The sequence below is a fragment of the Dermacentor andersoni genome, chromosome 6 (genome assembly GCF_023375885.2).
Source record: "Dermacentor andersoni chromosome 6, qqDerAnde1_hic_scaffold, whole genome shotgun sequence".
Lineage (NCBI taxonomy): Eukaryota > Metazoa > Arthropoda > Arachnida > Ixodida > Ixodidae > Dermacentor > Dermacentor andersoni.
In genome coordinates this window covers 7,521,239-7,543,391 of record NC_092819.1, presented here as the reverse complement: position 1 = coordinate 7,543,391, position 22,153 = coordinate 7,521,239, and the positions used below count along the sequence as shown (strand labels likewise).

At 42.9% G+C, this 22,153-nt stretch overlaps 2 protein-coding genes across 2 annotated transcripts in view; one reads left to right on the top strand and one right to left on the bottom strand.

Moving 5' to 3' along the window:
• Chd64 (transgelin calponin-3) overlaps positions 1–10,833 on the top strand; it is an 81,546-nt gene extending 70,713 nt beyond the window's left edge. The window contains exons 2-4 of the mRNA XM_050170373.3: positions 3,162–3,298; positions 7,411–7,621; positions 10,050–10,833. Of these exons, the coding sequence (XP_050026330.1) occupies positions 3,162–3,298; positions 7,411–7,621; positions 10,050–10,220 (519 nt within the window). The 3' untranslated portion in view covers positions 10,221–10,833. The remainder of the gene's footprint in view (positions 1–3,161; positions 3,299–7,410; positions 7,622–10,049) is intronic.
• Positions 10,834–20,424: 9,591 nt separating this feature from the next.
• On the bottom strand, positions 20,425–22,124 carry mRpS6 (mitochondrial ribosomal protein S6). The gene is made up of 3 exons (XM_050170375.3): positions 21,957–22,124; positions 21,717–21,856; positions 20,425–20,795 (listed from the first exon to the last, which is right to left on the bottom strand). The coding sequence occupies exons 1-3, from the start codon at positions 21,999–22,001 to the stop codon at positions 20,552–20,554; spliced, it is 429 nt and encodes a 142-aa protein (XP_050026332.1). The 5' UTR covers positions 22,002–22,124; the 3' UTR covers positions 20,425–20,551.
• Positions 22,125–22,153: the final 29 nt, after the last annotated feature.

Below are 22,153 nucleotides of genomic sequence, written 5' to 3'. Positions count from 1 at the left end.
GACGCAACGAGCTATGGAAAGAAGAATGATAGGTGTAACGTTAAGGGATAAGAAAAGAGCAGATTGGGTGAGGGAACAAACGCTAGTTAATGACATCTTAGTTGAAATCAAGAAAAAGAAATTGGCATGGGCAGGACATGTAATGAGGAGGTAAGATAACCGATGGTCATTAAGGGCTACGGACTGGATTCCAAGGGAAGGTTAGCAGGGGGCGGCAGAAAGTTAGATGGGTGGATGAGATTAAGAAGTTTGCAGGAACAACATGGCCACAATTAGTACATGACCGGGGTAGTTGAAGTATGGGAGAGGCCTTTGCCCTGCAGTGGGCGTAACCAGGCTTATGATAATGATGATGATGATGATTGAGCAATAGACAGCTGTATCAGGAGCTTTTCGTGTTGCTCTACAATTTTCTCATTGACACTTTTAATCGAATTATAATATTTGCGAAGTTTCTTAATTCAGACTAATTATCTCATTAGGCAGAATGAAAAAAATTATCTCCAATCCTCTCAAGTTACGTGGGACACCTTTATAAACATATATTGTATATTGCAGCACTAGCATTACGCTAGCGCCTGAAATTAGTGTACCTGCAGCACAAGATTGGGTGAAATTGAAGCAAAAGTGAACTTCCCTATAGTGCATGTTAGTGGCCAGACTACTCACGGGTCTGTGTCGCCAACTATTCCACAGCGGTATTTGTAATACCAAATCTGACAATCGATAAGCGCTTCCGCCTCAACCACCAAACTACATCAATGGCAGTCAAGATTGTAGCCCTCCGTGAGGCAGTCTGTTTTATATTGATGGAATCTGCTAATGTCTGGACTGTATTTGGTGACGTGATACCAGCGCCACAAGTGATTCACTCTGTCCTTATAAATGAGAACCTTATTTTCTCCTTACTCAAGATGTGATAGAATTTTGATTTCACCCAGAGAACTGGCCATTGTATAATGTTTCAATGGATTCCACAGCACTGTGGCATTTGTCCAAGCTCATCATTTGTTCAAGCTCATCAGTCAACCTTTGTCTCAAAAAAAGTTTTGTTGGAACCTTGTTTGGGACTCAATTGTCATCGGCGCAATATTCTAAAGGCTCTCGTCAACCTCTTTCTATGGCCTAGATTTGAGACTTTCAAGAGTATTCACTGTTCAAGTTCATTCACCACCGTATTCGACCCCGTCATCAGCACTTTCTTCTCTCTCGGATTACTCTCCTTTCCCAGTGCCCAGTATAGCAGGTCAGAACTTTGATCCAGGCCGACCTCTCAGCTATACTAGCACAATAAATGTATATCTCTCTTTATCGGCTAGACTAAGAAAAAAGAATACATACAGCTGCTTTCAACTAGATTTTTATTTTTGCAGGTACGCAGTATATCGGCCAGACGGAAATAATAAACAATGCACTTTCATAGGTACTCATATAGCAGAACCTTACATTTGTCCACGTTGTAATCAAAACATATACAATGCACATACAGCTAGGTCTACCTTGACAAATTCAGAAACAGCATTTTTTTTCTGATACTAGCACGAGTTCAAATCTGAAAAGGATACAAAGAAAGGGCATAGTGGACATAGCTTCAGGTTGGTCAACGCGGACAAGAGATGACCACATGTCTTAGGCAGAAACTTGAGCAATTTGTGAATTAATTGGACTGAAAATGTTTACTCGATGCCCTTGTCATGCAAGAGAGCGCATTAGTCGAGAGCTGAATGAGCATCATTATGCTACAAAAAAGCTTTCAGGGCATTATGCATGCAGTGCTAGAGTGTGGCTGTGTCTCACTCTGAGAATACTCTCATCTTGGATTGGGCCCAAAGTAATAGATTACAAGATAAGGCATCTAAAGCCTAAATACAATTCTGTGCATGGGCATGCCTTCTGTGATGATATTAGAAAAAAGAAATGCAGTTTCTTGATTTCACGAGATAGCCCTGCACATGTATGCTTTGATTACAATGAATATCTGTGAATGTAAGTTTTTATTGCCATTCTACCGATCTGTAGTTGAAAGTAGCACTGTGTGTATGTGTTGTATTATTTGTCTAGTCGTGCTGCACATTTTGATTACAAAGCAAAGGTACAACATAAGTGCCTCCTGCAGTAATAAGCAACTTACCGACCAGCAAGTACCCTTTCCCCCAGGTAATTACGCCTATGCATACAGGCACTTGAATGTGACAGAACACATTACATGTTGCCATTGTACATGGCAAATATATGTACCATAAATATTATTATACAACTCGTTATAAACTCATCCTATACAAGCGTCTCGGAACTAAAAAAACGTGCCAAACTGGAAGACCTATCGTATCGCCGCAAGCTTCCTCGTTTACCACTATTCCATAAGCTTTATCACCATCCATCCCTTCACAATTTCTTTCAGTCACCCCATGTCATCTTTCCATGACGTGATCATTCTTTCAAAGTTAGATGTGTAAAGTGCCATGCATCCTCTCATGCCAACTCTTTCATTCCACGCACGATCATTCAGTGGAACAACTTGCCATTATACATCGCCTCAGAAACTTACACAAAGATATTCCAAGATTTACTTTGCTGTGAAAGAAATGTGTAATAATATTTTGATTGTTCTTTTGTTCATCCTTTGCTTTCATGTTTTATGTTTTAATTGCTGTTTTTTATTGCTCTATGTATTACTGTTGCACTTTCTAATATGTACAGCGTTATTATGGTAGCATTCCCCCCCCTCCCCCCATGTAATACCCTCCCCGTGAGGGCTTTTAGGGGTGACATGAATAAATTGTGAAACTGAAGAGAATTAAACTGTGTATTGTAGCCACTTCCTTTATGTAGCTGCAAATGAGAATCATGCCGCTAGTTTTACCATCCAAGTGCCCACTATACATGCTATTGTGGAACTGCAAAGTGCAGCTAGTTCATGGAAAAGCTACTTGAACTGAAGAGAAACCTGGCCAACAAATGCAGATTCACCCCGACAGCCAAAGCATAGAAAGTAAATATCTTGATCAGTTGAAGCGCGGTTTTCTATCGCAGTCAAGGCTGCCAATGCGCGTTGTTTCAAGTTTGTATTTGGCCTCGTACTTTGTGTTTGGTCTTCTGCATCGCATTTTTATTATTTTTCGAGGTACAAGACCTCACTTTTGTGCACATATATTATGCAGATCCAGTCCAAGTATGACCCGGAGCTGGCGGGTCAACTGCTTGCCTGGGTAAAGGATGTCACGGGTCAGGACATCAACACCTCTGGCGACATGGATAACTTCTATGAAACACTCAAGGATGGCGTTCTCCTCTGCCAGTAAGGAACAACTTTGTGCTTGCAACGAGGCTGACCTACGAATGGCAGTGCATGCACCACACGTGGTATACCGCTCTGCTGTGAGCACTTAGGACTGATTTTCTTAAATAAAAATGGCAATTATATTTTTCTTTTTCGCAGAAAAAGCGCAGCTTTTTAATGCTACATAAAGGAAGCAAGAACTAGCACTGTCAAACAGAACCTGACACACACTGTATGACTGTTTCTCAGTGTTGCTCACTGTTGTTCTGTCAGCTGTATATATTCTGTAAAGCTTGCACTGTATATTATATAAAAGCCGGTATCCACGTACAATGGCACTTTGTGCACACCGCTTCACTGCTTCTAAACTTGTGCCTTTTCCTTTTGCTGGTATGTATGAAGCACTGTCATCACATTCAGTCCATGTTATCAGCAAACAGTGCTGCCAGTTCTCCCAAGAAGCAGGGGTTCACACCTGCTTATTCACCTTGCCCATTGTGCGCAGCAAAGTGAACTATACAAGAGCTGCCAAGGAAAGCTGTTGTTTCCTCGTCGTCGTGTTTCCTCGTCGCGTTTCCTCGTCGTCGTGTCGTCTTTTCATCTTGTGTCCGTCCTTTTAGCGCTACCATCAGTTTTAAAGTGGTAGTTGGTTACCTTGAAAGGCTTATTGTTACCTTCTGGACTAGTAGATGGTGCTTTTAAACCAGCCTGAAAAAAACAATTGTTTGGCTTAGCAAATTACTACATATGCAGCTGCTTGCTTGTGCAGGATATCAATAGTTGCCACAGGACATGTCGTACAACACAAACCTTGAGTGGAGACATGTGTACCAGGGTGTCAAACTGAAAATGAGCCAAAAACCTTACCCAAACTGGAATTCTGGTCCGAACTAAAACTGAATCGAACCAGAAAAAATAAGTTACCGGTTTGGCACGAAACTGTTCAAGCATATAGGATACAAATGAGTGCTAAATACATAGTGTTTCTTTGAAGTAATTACTTTTCAGTCGATGCACCCAACAAAAACATCATTATGGCTCGCGAGTTGTGCTATGAGTGACAATGGGAGTAAACAATAGGTATGTGCTGATGAATATACGGCCACCTTGGCAGAGATGCTTGGACTTCTGAACTCGGTCATGCCAGTTGTGTTCTCCGGACGAAAAATTATTTCAGGGCCACCTTCTGTTGAAGCTCCCACTTCGGCCTTTAGGCCATCTCGGTGCGATTACTAGATACAGTAAAACACACACACCGGGACATACAGAGAGCAAAAAATATGGTGACCTCAAGAATGGAAAATGGAAAAACCAACCAGTTCATCAGCTCGGCTCCTGGCAACAATAACACTGTGGTCGCTAATGGACACTGGCATCTTCCAAGTGCGCAGTGACGACTCCAAAGGGTGCAGGAAATTTGCTTTTGTTGCATGCCATGGTTCAACGCATGTTTGGTGCCTCCAACCAGAGTACAGCACGCTCTTTGATTTCTAAAAATCAATCCCGGGACACAATGTGCATGATTTGGACAATTTTGTCAGCGTTCAGTCTGTCAGTGCAAGGCTCTGTGCCACATGAAATTGTGCAAAGATCGCCACATCATTTAGCACAAACTGTCCTCGTTCATCGTTCTGAAGCATGAATGTCTTCACGTCATTTTATTTCAAAAAGAACTATATACTGAGGAAAATACACTTGCTGGCTTCTTTCTTTGCTACAGACTAGAAGTTTGTAGTAATAAATTAGGTAATACAATGTGAATCGGCCCTGTGTCGCTTGCCACAGTTTACTCACCACCAGTCCAGTAGCAACTACTTGAAGCAAAAATATTAAGTGGCTATGCTGCTGGCAAGGCGTGCAAGCTAAGCCCACCCTATGCATACACAGGCACTCTCACTGTCTTTGTCTGTTACAGGTCTGCCTTTTATATGCACAAAAAAAAGCTTCTCCATATCTGTACACTCTATTCATTAACTGCACTTTGCAAAGAGAAACGTTACTCACTCTTGTCAAAGCTGCTTTCCAGTAGCTCAATTTTTAAAAGGCTATTGCTAAAATCATGGCGATGGCTACACAATGAAAAGTTTATCCAAGCAGCAAGTGCTTGCATTGTTGGCATGTTAATGCCCGGATCTATGCTGCATCCTCGTACTTGATTAGAAAATTTTGCTATTCAAAAAGCCCTATAATGTTCCATTTTTCCCGTACTCGGTAGACTGGAAAATAAAAGGAAACACTGAAAAGAGCAACTGTGTTTCGAGACAATGCAATGCGTATTGCACTCTTGCGACGACATTGCCTAAGGTGACAGTCTTTGTGTGTGGGTGCTGTAGCTGTATAACATTAAAGGTCATTCATATTCACATAAAAGAAGACATAATTTCTGTCTCATGTGCCAGGCAGCCCATTTCTTCCACCTCCTGATAACGTCTGCACATGCGCTATGCATACAAGTTGATAGCACTGAGCAGCACGTCGTCGTAGGGCAGAATAAGGTTTACTCTGCCGAATTGGTTTGCAAACTTATTAAATTTCATTTCTCCAAACTGGAATGAAATCGGAGTGCACTGAATCGGAACCGAACCGGCATAATTTTCGTTCGACTTCCTGAATTATGTACATTTGTCTGTGAATTCCTGATCCACTGCTACAGTTGCACAGTGCAGAACTAGGAGTAAAACATGCCTACATAAAACATTACTTGAGCTGCAGAAAGTCCAAGTGAACCCTTTGACCGGCAAAATGCAGTGCTAGTGAGTGCATCTTCATTCTGTGCAATCAAACCATAAATAATGATATAATGCCATAAGAGTTGGCTCTAGTATCTGCATAGCATACAGACCTGTTAACACGAGAAATGGCATCATATTCAATAGTTCAACTATGGAGGTGTTGCAACCACAGAGCTAATACTAACTCAATGGTTGTAACAATGCAGGTGTTACGTTCTAACGTTGACAAAGATGCGCGAAGGGTAGACAAACACACGATTATGCATTTAACATACTGTTTGATAAATTCAATGTTTTCAACTTATTGCATAGAGGTGCATAAGTACTTTTGTATGTTGCGAGTTTGTGAGTATTCCTGTGTGCTATGAAGTGCAGTCAGTGTTCCCCAAAGATGACATGCCACAAAATTACAAAGCACATGTGTGAAACACATGGAACAATAGTGCAGCCATGCTCACATTGCCTCATTTTCAAAGACTTGCATTTTATAGGAAAATGACCAAAGTATATCGTAATTTGACAAGACCTTCTTTTTCTTTTTTTAAATGTTACTTGGCTCTGGCATTCAGCTTCTGAGCACAAGGTTGTCAGTTCATAACTGAGGTTTTTTAGCGCACGAAAAGGTATCCGAGACAGTGGCAAGACGCGGACACAGCGCTGTGTCCGCGTCTTGCCACTGTCTCGCGTCCCTTTTCGTGCGCTAAAAAACCTCAGTTATGGAATACCAACACGCCCTAACCTACGCTCTTTGCCAGTTCAGTTCCTGACTGTGATGGCCACATTCCAATGTGTGCAAAATTTAGATGCGCTTGTGTACTAACTATTAGGCGCATGTTAGAGAACCCCGCATGGTTGATAATTCATAGCCCTCTCTTTCAGAATTTTAATCAAAAGCATGTACAGGTATATATTAACATACAAATAATCCATCACTTGTGAATGTGTACACCATTATGACCAAATGCCTTTATAGAATCAATTCCTTATAGATGGAGCTACACCTGTTTTCGGTTTCTTCCTCATGCTGATGTGCAGTCAGTATTATGCTCATATTTGCTCTTTCCAGCATTAGATAATATAAACTTGTGATTGTTTGCAAAAGAAAATTGAAGTTCCATCTCGTTTTCATACAACCATTTCACAATTGAGCATTATTAGCAATAAACTTTTGATTACGCAGAAGAGACCCTAAATATTGATTGTCAGCTTGTTCAAACAAAGTGCTGTGTATTATTCGACAACAAAGTTGAAAAATGTAGATCAGGGATGATGACAAACCAAGGACAGTGGCTAAGCTTGAGATACAAGGTGACACGCAATATAAATGAGTAGTCCGTCAAGTTTCACTGTCTTGAGCCACACCAGAGGTTGCTGACAAATGAGTTCACTTTTGTGCAGCCTAGTAAACTCGATCAAGGCGGGCAGCATCCCGGAGAAGAAGATCAATCAGAGCAAGATGGCTTTTAAATGTATGGAGAACATCAACCTGTTTCTGGAGCATGCACGGCAGATGGGTGTTCCTGCCCAGGAGACCTTCCAGACCGTTGACCTCTGGGAGAAGCAGAACCTGCTCTCGGTCTCCATCTGCCTGCAGTCACTGGCCAGGAAGGTGGGTTCTCTAGCTTTGTGCTTTGACTTACTGTGTTTGACACCCGTGCCATTCTTTGCAGCCAAAAGAACCCCCCCTCCCCTCCTTTTCTCATACCGACAACTTCCGACATGAATGCTCTGAAGTGGTTTATTGCCAGCCACTAGTGGCATAGCTAGTACCTGCGACCAACATTTTCCATATGTTTTTTTCACATGAGCTACAAAGGTGCATATTTCAGCTGCAATGGAGTCGTTGATGTGCAAAGTGCACAAGGCAGTGGTCTCAAAATTTTCTCCATGCTTCTTCACTGCCCTCTTGCAATCACCTCATTCATATGCAGCAACCTGTGGTTCAAGTAATTCAAAGTTAGGCAAACACTGTATACTGTTCATAATGCATTTAAAGGTTTGTGGTAAAGCAGCAAGCACGCCACAGAAAATGTTCACTCTAAGGCAATGCACCCACTCTTCAGAGAGCCCTGCTCTCTCAAGTATCAAACCAATGAGCTTGATACAAAATACATTGATGGTTATTACAAATTTATGCAAGGTACAATTACAAGTTAGGTTTAATTTTATTATTATTTTATTATTAAGTTAGGTTTATTTTTACAAGGTACAAGTTAGGTTTCATTTTATTTAACTCAATTTCATAAAAAAGAAACTTGATGAGGTATGCTTCTTGCTTAAGTCGCGGAGCAGTGGCTAAAAGCGAGACATAATAGCAGTACCGGAGCATCTCGAGAATGTCTCTGCCCATTAGGGAGAACAGCACAAAGATAAGACCTGAGGACATGAATGCATAAGGGAGAATAAACCCATTGGGAACATTTAGAAAAAGCACCTGAAGTGTGCAGGAAAGTTAGAGTATTGTTTCCATCCCACTTACATTTTGCACTTCTACGCTTGGGTGCTACTTGTCTGTTTCCTCAATGCAATTCTTCTGTAAATGGTCATTGCTATAACAAGTTTTTTTCATCACTGACCTAATGCTTTCTTACATTGGGACACCCTGTATAATAGGTGAAGAGTTAGTCCAACTATCATGCACCAAGATTAAAAAATGTGCAAATGCCACATAGCTGGACAGAACCAAGGTAATGTTGCTTGCTGTCACTTGGAGATACTCAGATTACTTTTTGCATACCATCTAATGACATCATTAGTATTATTATTAGTATTAGTATTAGTAGTATTATTAGTATTAGTAGTATGCAGCTTTCTGTTGCTCATAAATCTCTTTTCCAGAGCATGAAAGAAGCCCGTGAATACACCCAAAGTGCCTCGAGCAACTAGTCGTGCCGCAATTTTGTCTATTCGCGGGCTTCTTTCACGCTAGGGAAAACTTTTAAGTAGCATGTATTGAGCAACAGAGAGCTGTATCAGGAGTTTTTCGTGTTGCTCTGTAATTTTCTCATTGACACTTCATCTAATTATAATATTTGAGAAGTTGATTAATTAAGGCTATTTACGCAATTAGATGGAATGCAAGAAATAATGTTTCTCCAAGTGACAGCAAACAAGATTACCTTGGTCCTATCCAGCTATGTAGCATTTGCATACTTTCAAATTTTGGTGCAAGACAGTTGGAAACAACTGGCATGTTCACACTAGTCTCAAGATTATACAGGGTGTCCCAACTGCTTTATGCATTATTTTGTACAATTCTGGGGACAGTGGCTCCACGCAGGAGTAGTAAACAGACAAGAAATTATTTATCTCTCACTTTTGAAAAAAGTCTCAGATCGCTTGTATTTTAAGCTTTGTTGGCACATAGTTGCTCCTACCGAAAACACTAGTTTTTGCTGATGCCATTTGCATTGTCATCAGCATGAAACAATATATGTCAATAATTGTCTTTTTTTAATTCTATGCATGTTTAAAAACATGCCCAATTAAATTAGCATACTCTGCTCTTGTCTCATGGGTAAAATTGAGTGTGCATGATTTCAGCTCACCTTTGGCAGCAGGCATGAGAAATAACTGGATGAGCTATATCATGTATGTTACAAGTTATAGAGCTAGTAAATGAAAAAATGTTGATTATCTTGCAACAATCATTTGCTTCCTCTTCTTGAACCATTCACATTCTCTCTTAGGTGTCTGTGCTTATCATGACAGCAATTCCGTTCTAAAATTTGGTACTTGGGATATAGGTTCCTAACATTCCTTGGCACTATAATGTTGTATTGCAGTTTCAAATTTTGCAAAATTTTGTTTCGATGCTTTTGCATAGGCATCGTTGCTTTGCGGTTTTACTTTCTTGTGCTTCATAAGTGACCTTTCTTTTATGTACCCTAAAATGATTGTTAATTGTGACGAAAGCCATGTATGTCAGCAAGTGTTCCTGTAATTTAGAGATAATTTATGCTCTGCCATATCCAGGAAAGTTAACTTGCCTTTCTTTTTTCTAAGATTTAAGCTGTGTTCTCATCCGTTGCTTGCAGGCTCCCAAGTTTGGTGTCAAAGGCATGGGACCTAAAGAGGCAGAAGCAAATGTTCGCAACTTCAGCGAGGAGCAGCTGAAGGCTGGCCAGAATGTTATCAGTCTGCAGTATGGATCCAACAAGGGTGCCACACAAAGTGGCATCAACTTTGGCAACACCCGCCACATGTAAAGATCCATCTGGAACAGTCCCATACCTCAGTCAAAATGGCTGGGATGATGCCAAAACACTAGAGGGGAACAAAGGCCATCCCACATCTGCAGAAGTGTCAAATTGGAAAGGCAGTGAGGCTCACTGCATGTCTGTTTAAATGCTTTGCTGGTTAAGAATAGGGATTTGTACATTCCAGAGTGGCTAAACACATACGTGAAGAAAGAGCCTGCTGGCACTCCAAGTCTAGTTGCAAACAGAACTTCCTCTGCTTACTTACAGACACTAGCTTTCTGTCAAGAATGCAACTACTTGGCTATTCGTATGTACCATGATGGTACAAATGGACAAGTAGCATGGAGAGTTGCACTTTTACACAAAGAGCCTGGATAGCAGGGCAGTTATGTGCTTCTGAGCGTTGCAGCCACCATTAATATATAGACTCTATGTGCCACATGTTCTTGCTTCAAGCCCATTTTCCAAAGGTTACCTAGCACTTGGAAGCTAAATTTTATGCTCTACAGTTAGAAAGAACAATGAGTGGCCTTTTGAAGAGCAGCATTTGTTACCTGTGCAAAAATGTTCCAATTTTAAACTGTTATTTTCGTACTGAATAAAGTACTACAGTTTTAAACATGTCTTCATTACACCACACATAAGGAACAGACAAATACTGTGAATCACAGGACTAGACTTCATGATATCCAAGCGTCTGCATTACCAGTCTCATGTTCAGTTACTATGTGGCAGTATTGATACTTCAGAGCCTTGAAGGAACATTTAAAAACTGAAACTTAATTTATCAGGTCTCGCATTAAAGCCAGTCTGAAATAATCCCAATGCACAACACACATAAGGCACAAAATCTGTTTGTATTTTGAAATAACTATTCAGTAGAATGATTAACATTTTCATGCATAATTTTTGTTTTGCGTTCCTTTTACATAATTGTTTACGATACTCTGGCAGCTTCTAATAACTGTGCTGAGGAAATAAGCAAAGGGAACAAACAACTGTTGCGGACTTTATAACCTAGTGGGAGGCGTTCCACTAGGTAATGAGATTGGGAGGTTACTTAATGGGTGTTTCTAGATCATACATATGTGGTGTTGAATGTTAACATCCTTGCTAGATTCTGAACTATAGATAAATGCAGTTTTTAGTGACTGTAAACAGGATATTTAAATCAATCCACTCTTCTGAATTACCATTTAGAGATGAACCATGATTAGCTATACACTGGTAGTGCAGATCCAGTTAAATTTTGACGCAGACTTGCTAAATAAATCTTACTCTTCTTTTTTTAATTTCGAAAGCTTGCCCTTAGGCATAATACAAGATCAAATCAGTCTTTGCCTCTATTTTATCTTAGCCAAATTACAGCTGTAAATGCGAAGTCAACATATCCATTCCCATTGGACCCGCCCGGTCTTATGCGCTGGTACCTCCGCAGCACTGCGTATGAGCAACGAAGTGCGATTCATTTTCTACGGAGCAAGGGACAAACACCCATCAAAACCCACAAGGAAATGCAGCCCACGTATGGGCAAAGGTATCTCGCTTTGAGAAGTGTGAGGTAGCGGTGTTGAGTTTGCAAAAGGGGCCATGAAGCCAAGACAGCAGTCCGACGGTGGTTCCACAGTCAGCCAGTTGAATTCCACCACAGGGGCATCTCAAATTTAGTGGTGCGATGGGACAAATGTCTGAATTGGTGTGGGAAGTATGTGGGAAAAATAGCGTAAGGTATTTAGAATATTACATATATTTGTAATTGCTTTTATGTATCATATTTTGGCTAATAAAAAATAGGGGCAAAGACTTTGATTCGCCCTCGTACAAAGCATGCCAAAAGTACACGAACAGACTTGATTCATGTAAAAAATCTAGAAGTGAACGATGCAATAACCCATGAATCCAACATTCAAGGTTGGGTGGGTGGTCAGGCTTGAGGCCTGCTGCCCAGAGGTGGCAGAGACGGCTTAGGTAAAGTCCTGGGCACGTCCATAGCAAGTGTGTCACTGTTGCATTCTGGGCACAATGCATCGTAGGGACCACGGTACTATTGTGGCTGGAGAGCAGTAGCAGATGGGGCGAGTGCAGTGCCGACATCCAGCCTCTGTAATGTAACCTCCTCTCGGTGGGTTAATCTACCAGGGAGGTCTGACCCACACAGAGGTATAAGAGCTTGTGTGGTACCTCAGAATTTTCTTTTTCCCGGATCAGTTGTCCGCAGGCATCTTCAGAAAAATGCGGAAGTTGGTGCATTATAATTCTGTGGGTGGGTTGCCAAGGCTGCTTGAGGCGCGCACTGGACATGTATCACGATATCGTCATGGCAGCAAGGCAATGAATGCCATCTGAGAGTAGAGTGCACCGAGGTACTCCACGTATGCCGTGGATGGCTCGAGTTGAGTCTGTGCGAATAACAAGCTATTGAGCAGCTTGAACAAAACGGAGCAACGCGGCCAAGCCATCACGTATGGCGGCAAGCTCGGCAAGATAGGCTGGCGGTGCGGGATCGGCAACACATGAGCACGTCTGGCCTGCCTCTAGTATCACTTGACACACAAGAGCTGTGTAAATCATGGTGCCATTAACACTGGCATCAGTGTGTGCTATGAGAGGCGCATCGTCTTGATTATCATCAGCGTGATACTTTAGCATTCGCCTGGTGAGGAACCGTTGCTACACAGATGACCAAGAGGCTAACTTTACACTTCATTTTACACTTGCACAAGGGACATGTGATACAATGAATTCAGATTTTCAGTAAGAGAATGGCTGCTCTCTGTGCATTATATGACTTGTATAACTACACTTCTTGCTTTCAAAGGGCTCCTCACCAAGCCATATAGCAAATTTTGGTTATACGCTGGAAGTTGTTACGTTCCCTCTAGGGAGCATTCTACCGCAAGAATTTTTCAAATTGGTTCATTAAAGCCGCACTAGAAATATTTTAAGTGCTAGAAATATAACGGCAGCTTGCAATGTCTGATTACAGTATTTACCCAATTTTAATGCTCGTCTTATTCCAAGAAAATTGTACTGACAATCGGATACCAAACCGCGTTCACGCCGTTTGTATGCGTTACCGCAAAACACGGCTGCACTGCGACAAGGCTGACTTTAGGAAACCGGCTGCCGCTGTGCAACACATATTGGACCCTCGCCCTTATTTCTGGCTGAAAAGGCGGGTGCACATAAGATTTTTACTTTGTTTAGGGGCTTTAATGTCATTTCTATGCTGGTTTTCTACTTTAGACGCATAAAAGGCGGGCCAGGCGCATGTTTGATTTTGGGGCATGTTAGAATCTGGCAAATACTGCGAAGTGAATCAGCAGCACTTTGGAGTATTTTCTGCATGTTTAGTTCGACTCGCCGGATAATTCGATGAATTTCTTCGGTCCCGGCAGCGTTGAATTAACTGAAGTCGACTATACTATAATTCATCAACTGGCTCTACTCTGCTCCTTACCAACACCTTCTGTCACGAGTCTACCAGTGGCCACTTCATGTTGTTTCTCTCGCTCCAGTTGACCAAGTACCAGAAGGATGCAGGCGCTTAGAAGCTACTGCTAAATGATTTAGCCCAAACTTTTAGTCAACGCTGCTTCACAACACAGGGACAGAAGTGCCAGTGAAGAGCTGGCTATGCTCGACACTTGTTTTCGCCTTGTTCAAGTTGTTTGTTGGCAACTGTTGTATCACCCTTCCTTTAACAATGAACCAAGGTGTGAGAGATTTGGAACTGGTTCATTCAACAATGACTCTTGCACATCAGAGGGATGCACCAGCTGAGCAGCTCGGACTGCGGCTACTGTTTTGTTCTTTCAGTGACGACGAACAAACCATGCAGTTGCAAATTTTTTCATTTCTTTCACCCTGAATAGTACCCATTGCGATCAGGAAAACAAATCGCGGATACAGCAAGATTTTAGGCACGTAAGATTTAGGAAATGGGTTGCAGAAATCTCCGAAACGCGCTGCCAATATGTGCCTGCTGAGATGCCCCCTTTTTGTGTACTCCTGTAGATCACGAGCATGTATTCGCAACCGTGTATGGTCGTCGGTACGCCTGTAGATTTTGCCTAGCCGAGTTCACGGCCGTCTGCACTCATGCGATTCCGGAACTACGAGGCCAGAACCGCCTAGAAATCATTCTATATTGAGTTACCCATCGCGATCAGGAAAACACATCTATCGCGGATACAGCAACAAGTATTGAGTCACGTAAGAGTTACGAAATGGGTTGCAGAAATCTCCGAAACGTGCTGCCAATATGTGCCTACTGAGATGCCCCCCTTTTTGTGTACTCCTGTAGATCACGAGCATGTACTTGCAACTGTGTATGGTTGTCGGTATGCCTGTAGGATTTGCCTAGCAGAGTTCACGGCCGTCTGCACACTTGCGATTCCGGAACTATGAGGCCAGAACCATTTAGAAATCATCCTATATTGAGTTACCTATCGCAATCAGGAAAACACTTCTATCGCAGATAAATCTAAGAAGTGTTTAGGCATGTAGGGCCCTCTGGGCTGTACTTGTCGGCGATAAGGTAGCCTTGCCGCCTGTGGGATTATCTGACTGAGCTATGTTGAATGCTCGGTTGCCATAGTCATAAGTTCGAATCCCTCCATAAGTTCTTTTTTTTTTTTTGACGATGGTGAGCTTGAAATTCACCTCCTCCAGTGCACAACATCTGCACAGCTTGGAGTGACACCTGTCACCAGCAAAAGATGCTGAGAGCGAGTGTGGCTATACTGATCCAGGCACAACCAAATTAGGAAGGCCCACCAAGCTTCAACAAGACACTACCTCACCAGAACAGGAATTGGCCTCCCTGGTGCAGTATTCGGCCACTCCCTCCCAAATGACTCAACTACCCAATGGCCCTCAGTCCCCCGCAGCTGCGGAGCACCTGACCATGGCGGCGGTCAGACCTGTACGTAATGCAGCAGAGGGTGCTAAGAATCTCGGGGTCCGGACTCCGGACAGGCTACCAATGGGAACTGACCCTTGCTATGTTTAAGACCCAAACTCTCTCGAGTGAGGCTAGCTTAGCAGGACTCTCTGAGGAACTATCGAACATTGTTCGGGATATCATCAGCCTTTAATAGCGAGATTAGAACTGGTGAGGCTTATACGTTGCTGAATAAGGGACATGCCATCTGCTATAGAGGCCTCCTAGATAAGAAGTAATACGGGGTAGGATTCCTAATCCATAAAGACATAGTGGGCAACATTGACAAATTCTACAGCATTAATGAGAGGGTAGCTAATCAAACTTAATAAGAGGTATAGATTAAAGGTAGTAAAAGCCTACGCTTCAACATCCAGTGACGATGATGAGGAAGTAGATCAGCTTCATGGAGATGAAGTAATGATGAGAAAAGTGCAAACTCGGTATACTGTAGTAATGGGAGACTTCAATGCAAAAGTGGGGAAAAAATTGGAGGACGCTCAAGCTTCGCCTTCAAGAGCGGAATGCGATAGCGTCATCGCACACCGCTCGCACCGCCCACTCATTCGCTCGGCATGCTCTTGAGTCACACAAAGACGAAACGTGCGCCTGAGCAAGCAGAACGAACCAAAGAACTCGGTGTCTCGGAGGGAGAAACGATCTACGCGAGCCAAGCGTGATCGGCACGGACAACCGGGCCGCGACGCGCCATGAAGGCGGACGCGATCATGGGGCTGAAGCCTCGATGGGATCATCCTCTATCTCGCTTGGGAGCACCACGCAGACGCATGACTCCTCGCCAGCAGCCCGGCACACATCGCAGGGGACGCTTTCTCGCTAGATGTGCTACGGCGCAGCGATCGCGTCAGACGCGTCCCGCATCGGACGCTGCACCTAGGAATCGCGCTGTGAGCGGAAAGTGGAGCCCTAACGAAGGGGAGAAGCGGGCGGGTGGCGCACCACCTGTCGGGGCAGCGCCGTACATTGCGAGGAGGGGGTCTTCTGTGTTTGCCGCAAGATGGCGCTGCGTGTGCGCAGAAGAAATGTAGCGGAAATGTACCTCGCTACTCGTTTAACTGCGACTTCTGTAATTTACATGCTCATAATTACTGATATAAACCGCAGTATAACTTTCTACGGAACGTTTCTAAGGCAACACGGCATTCACTAGAGGTGCTTTCGTCCCGCTTTGAACCATCGAACTGATGGCTGAGTGGTAGCGTCTCCGTCTTACACTCCGGACACCCTGGTTCGATTCCCACCCAACCCATCTCGCAAGTTGTTTTTATTTATGAATTGCATTCCGGGATTTTTCGCTCACGGCCAACGCCGCCGACGACACCGGTTTCTCTGCGACACAAGCTCTTTAATGCTATCGCGTTAAAAGCAGGCTGGTGAACAAGCAATTGGCAACTACGGCGTCTATTCTTGTAACGCTACAGGAGAGATGGTGGTAGAATTTGCAGAAAGGAATAAGCTTACCTTTTTCAGGAAGTGTAGCAAGAGAAAGTGGACCTGGAAAAGCCATAATGGTGAAACAAAAAATTAAATTGTCCTCATACTTTCTGCTGCATGATCCCAGCATGATGTAGGATGTAGCAGTCACAGGCAGGGTACAGTGCAGTGATCATGGGCTAGCGAGGGCTAGATTCACCTCAATTTGAGGAGAGAGAGCAAAATTGGCCAAGAAGAAACAGGTCAACCTAGAGGCAATAAGGGTAAAAGCAGATAAATTCCGGCTGGTACTTGCAAACAGATATGCAGCCTTAGAACAGATGATGATGACATAGAGCTGATGACATGGGGCTAACAGTTTCTTTCTTTTTTTTTTTTTTGTTTCTAGAGTTGCTTTTTTTTCCTTCTAGTATGGGTGTACGACATAACTGTTGTTTTGCCGCTGTTGCCACTGCCTGTAGGGCCTCAGGCCTCGTCAAGCTGCTCAATGAGCAGCTTTTTTGTCTGGAGTCCGTTTTTCCTTTCCTTGAGGAAAATAAAACCGATTCCGATTCTAATAAATGAAACCGTAACTAGGCTGGCTTCAGAGGCAGCAGTTGAAGTGGGAGGCATGGCACCACCAGTAGGCAAGCTCTCCCAAATAACAAAGGACCTAATAAACGACAAATAATGAGTGTCCAACTCAAGAGACAAGAAGAGTTTGCGGAAATGTCAAAACTGATCAACAAAGCGAAAATAAGTGGTATTCGAAACTATAATGTGAGAAAGACTGAAGAAGCCGTAAAAGATGGACGCAGCCTGATGTCGTTGAGAAACTTCGCATAGGACAAACCAAGATGTATGCACTGAAAGATAAGCAGGGTAATATCATCAGCAATCTCGAAGATATATTAAAAGAAGTGGAATAATTCTATATTGACCTATACAATACCCAGTGGAGTCGGGATACCTCTATTACTGTTTTTAACAGGATATGGAAACTCCTCCTATAACTAGCGATGAAGTCAGAAGGGCCTTGCAAGACATGAAACGAGAAAGAGCAGCAGGAGAAGATGGAATAACAGTAGATTTAATCAATATTGGAGGAGACTTAATGCTTGGAAAACTGGTGGCTCTTTATACGAAGTGTCTATATACTGGAAGGGTCCCAGAAAACTGGAAGAATGCAAACATTATACTAATCCACAAAAATGGGAGACGTTAAAGAATTCAAAATCATAGGCCCATTAGCTTACTCCCAGCATTATATAAAATATTTACCAAAATAATCTCCAATAGAATAAGGGCAATACTGGACTTTATTCAACCAAGGGAACAGGCTGGCTTCAGGAAGGGACACTCTACAATGGATCACATCCATGTCATTAATCAGGTTATCGAGAAATTCGCAGAGTACAATAAGCCTCTCTATATGGCTTTCATAGATCATGAAAAGGCATTTGATTCAGTAGAGATACCAGCAGTCATAAAGGCTTATGTAATCAAGGAGTACAGAACGGTTACGTAAATACCTTGGAAAATATCTACAGAGGTTCCACAGCTACCTTAATTCTACACAAGAAAAGCAGCAACATACCTATAAAGAAAGAGGTCAGACAGGGAGACAAAATCTCTCCAATGCTATTCACTGTGTGCTTGGAAGAAGTATTCAAGCTATTAAACTGGGAAGGCTTAAGAGTAAGGATCGACGGTGAATATCTCAGCAACCTTCGGTTTGCCGATGACATTGTTCTATTCAACAACAATGCAGACGAGTTAGAACAAATGATTGAGGACCTTAACATAGAGCGTGTAAGAGTGTGGTTGAAGATTAATTATGCAGAAGACAAAGATAATGATGAATAGCCGGGCAAAGGAACAAGTGTTCAGGATCGCCAGTCAGCCTCTAGAGTTTGTGAAGGAGTAAGTTTACCTAGGTCAATTAATCACAGGGAACCCTGATCATGAGAAGGAAATTCATAGAATAAAAATGGGCTGGATTGCATATGGCAGACATTGTCAGCTCCTGACTGGAAGCTTACCATTATCATTGAAAAGGAAGGTGTACAATCGGTGCATTTTACCAGTGCTGACATATGAGGCAGAGACTGACAAAGAAGCTTGAGAACAAGTTAAGGACCACGCAAAGAGCGATAGAACAAAGATTGCTAGGCATAACGTTAAGAGACAGAATAGAGCGGTTTGGATCAGAGAGCAAACGGGTATAGACGATATACTAATTGACATCAAGAGGAAAAAATGGTGCTGGGCAGGTCATGTAATGCAGAGATTACATAACTGTTGGACCATTAGGGTTACAGAATGGCTACCAAGAGAAGGGAAACACTATCGAGGATGGCAGAAGACTAGGTGAAGCAATGAAACGAGGAAATTCGCAGGCGCTAGTTGGAAACCGCTGGCGCAGGACAAGGGTAATTGGAGATTGCAGGGAGAGGCCTTCGCCCTGCAGTGGACATAAAACAGGCTTATGATGATGCTGATGAATAGCACCAGACATCACTTGGGTTAACAAATAGCTCGGAGCACTGGCATTGTTCTTACCTGCAGTGGATACGCTGCAAAGTTGGAACGGTCACTCACAATCAGTAACCAGAAGTACCTGTACACCATGTAGCAAATATAAGTACTATATAAACTACTCCAGAAGTTTATTTATTTGCAGGTACTGTTGGCCAATTGGCCATTACAGGGGTGGAGTACAAACCTGACAACCCATCCCTGCTTACATAAAGTAGCAACGTATAGCTAACACATAACAAATCACACTGTATTCTGAAAGAGTGTATGATTTAGAGGCGAAAGGGTATACCCGCAATAGGTATTAAGGCACTTGTAAGACCTATTATATTTAGAACATTTAGCACAGATTGAGCATAGAGTTGTAGCATCATTAGTAAGTGCTCCAAAAAATGTATCTTTTGCATTGTACTATAGCCCTTGGCTCTCTGGCACACCCTTTTTTTTTTTTTACAGCGAAGCTGTACATGGCTAGCCGATTTGTCCGTCTGTCTGTCGCCTGTACGCTGAAAACTCGTCTGGCACAGCCCCAGTGCATGTGCAAAAAAAAAAAAAAAGCGAAAGAGAGGCGCGCAATTGGCTGCGCCAGTGGTGATGTTGCTCTCCATTGCAGCTGAGCTCACGCGCAGCAGTTTCTCTCTGGCTCCCAAATGCCTATGCCACGTGTCATACGTATCCTGAGGAGCAGGCAGCTTTGGATCGGCAACGCCACGAGCAGAACCATGAACGAGCTCGTCTACGCCATGCGAATGCTGCAGCCCAGGCACAGGGAGAGTCCCGCGCAGCCGAGTGCAAGCAGCAACATTGTACCGAGGATCCGGCAGCCTACCAAACGATCGTTCAATTAAATGTCAGGATTAACCCAGTAAAAACACTCGGGCTGCATGTTTAAGCTTCGCTGGTTAACCATCTGTGCGGAGTGCTTGGGCAGTAATTTTTTTAGGCAAGCTTTGGAATGTGAGCAACGAATCATTTATATTCTGCACATGGCCATGTAGATTCTTTAGTGAAGTTATAATTTGCCCAACAGTTATTTTTATTCTGCTCTACAGCCACAGCTGGTGCAGTTTACAATACACAAGGCATTATCACCAGCTACTATTACAAGAAGTATGTCTGGTTATGCCTGTGATCATTGCATTGAACTCTTGTCGAAGGGGGACACGGCATTCTACATTTCCATTTGCCTGGCACAGGACTGTCGAATGTAATAACTGAATGCCAGCTTCTGTCATGTTGTAGGTGATACCGAGCATGGCTGTGTCATCTTGGACAAGTAACTGCTAGCGTAACTTTTCAGTCTTTCAAGGCTTTATTCATAGTTAGGCACAATACCATAGATCTGAGTACGCGTAGAAACTATAACTGTACAAGGTATGCATAACGCTAAAGGCAAAAAAGTGTGACAATCATTTTCTGCTCAGACTGGACCGTCTGTGTGTTTTTCGAAGATCTGTTTCTTCTTCACCTGGCTCTGTGCCATGAGCGCTTGCACGCTGGGTCGGTAGGCAGGTGGCTGCATCTCTTTTTCAAGGGTGCATTGAATAGTCTTTGGTGGTGAAAGCGTAATGAAGGTGGCACGAATAATGTCCACGTCTCGTTTGATCTCTCCACGCAATGCCGCTGTAAGCTCCGGTGACGCATCAAACCGAAAAAGAAAGTAGCTGCAGAAAGAAATAAAAGGTACACTCATCCATGTGCTTCACAATGACAACACTGCACTGTAAAAGACAAGGTACACTCATCATTCAATTACTACAGGTGTGTTTGTGCCTTCCACCAAATATCAAGATCGGCTGTTATTCAAGGTCTTCTATTTTAGCACAGTTATTACTGCTATCCTGCAGGACTACATACATTGACCAAATAGGCAAACATTCAAGTTACAAAAGCACCAAAATATGTGCAGGGGTGCATAGGACCTTCTTTCTTTTCATTGAAGTGATGTAGGTGCCAGTCTTACTTTTGAGAGGTGCATAGCTATAGATCAGTCATGACTAAAGCTGCAGTTGTACAGTGTGCCATTACTTACTCTAGTTGAGAAGTAACTGCAATGTCTAGCAGAGACTGAGGAAGTTGCTAATGATGTATTAAGTTTTATCACAGAAGGCTGCAATCATACGTTTGTTACATCCAGTGTCAAGTTACAGCTACAGAGGCACATAACGCACATGTCACAGAGAATTGGAAAGCTAACATCCTTTATTCCACCACACATTTTGTGTGTTTATGACTAACTTTGTCTTACTGCACTTTTTTTTTTTTAATTCCAACTTCTGCTGACACAAGCAATCTTTGTGATGACCAATGACTCGAGTGTGTGTGTCATATGCAATTACATATGCGAAAGTTTAACCACGCACGTGCGCACTGACGCTGAGCGTGTTCAGAAGAATAAGCATCTCAAAAGGCTGTTGGTTATCATCGGACGGATGGTTTTCACAGAGTAACACACGTTATATACACTGCTTAATATAAAAGTCGCAAAACGCACACGAGGAAAGTAAACGACTCACTACTGGCTACTTTGCGCCAAGAGCTATAATATAATGGCCACCACAAATTGACACCGACTCGTCACAAACCTTCCGTGCCAATTCGTCCGACCATGTCTGCTCATCTTGAGAGGAAGTTCCTTCGTGCCCAGGTTTTGAATGTAGCGAAGGATCGCTCCGTTCTTTAGCACATACTCACCCATACGTTTGAGCGCACTGGTGAGTTCCGGCTGAAGGAAGAAAATGGAGTATGGTCAATATCTCAACCCACCAGAACGCACGCGACGAGAGTTTCTTTTCTCGGAGACAGCTGAAATTTCACGTACTTACTTTCGCCATTTTACGTAAAATCATAGTCATTTCGTACGCTGGCATGATCGTTCAGTGGTGTATAGACAAATAGGGTTTAAGCAACAACACCTACAGTACTGCGAGAGGAAGCATTACAAGGGTACGGCGTGGAGTGAAAGCAGACTGCAGACTGCTTCGAGGTCTCAAATCTGTTTCACGCCAAAAAAAAAAAAAAA

What these genes read in the sequence shown, in the direction of transcription:
- mRpS6 (XM_050170375.3), bottom strand. Translation starts at nt 22,001, where the DNA reads ATGCCAGCGTACGAAATGACTATGATTTTACGTAAAATGGCGAAA. An exon ending in TTTTACGTAAAATGGCGAAA is followed by an intron (nt 21,857 to 21,956) that starts GTAAGTACGTGA and finishes TTCTTCCTTCAG; the next exon opens with CCGGAACTCACCAGTGCGCT. An exon ending in CGGACGAATTGGCACGGAAG is followed by an intron (nt 20,796 to 21,716) that starts GTTTGTGACGAG and finishes TTCTTTCTGCAG; the next exon opens with CTACTTTCTTTTTCGGTTTG.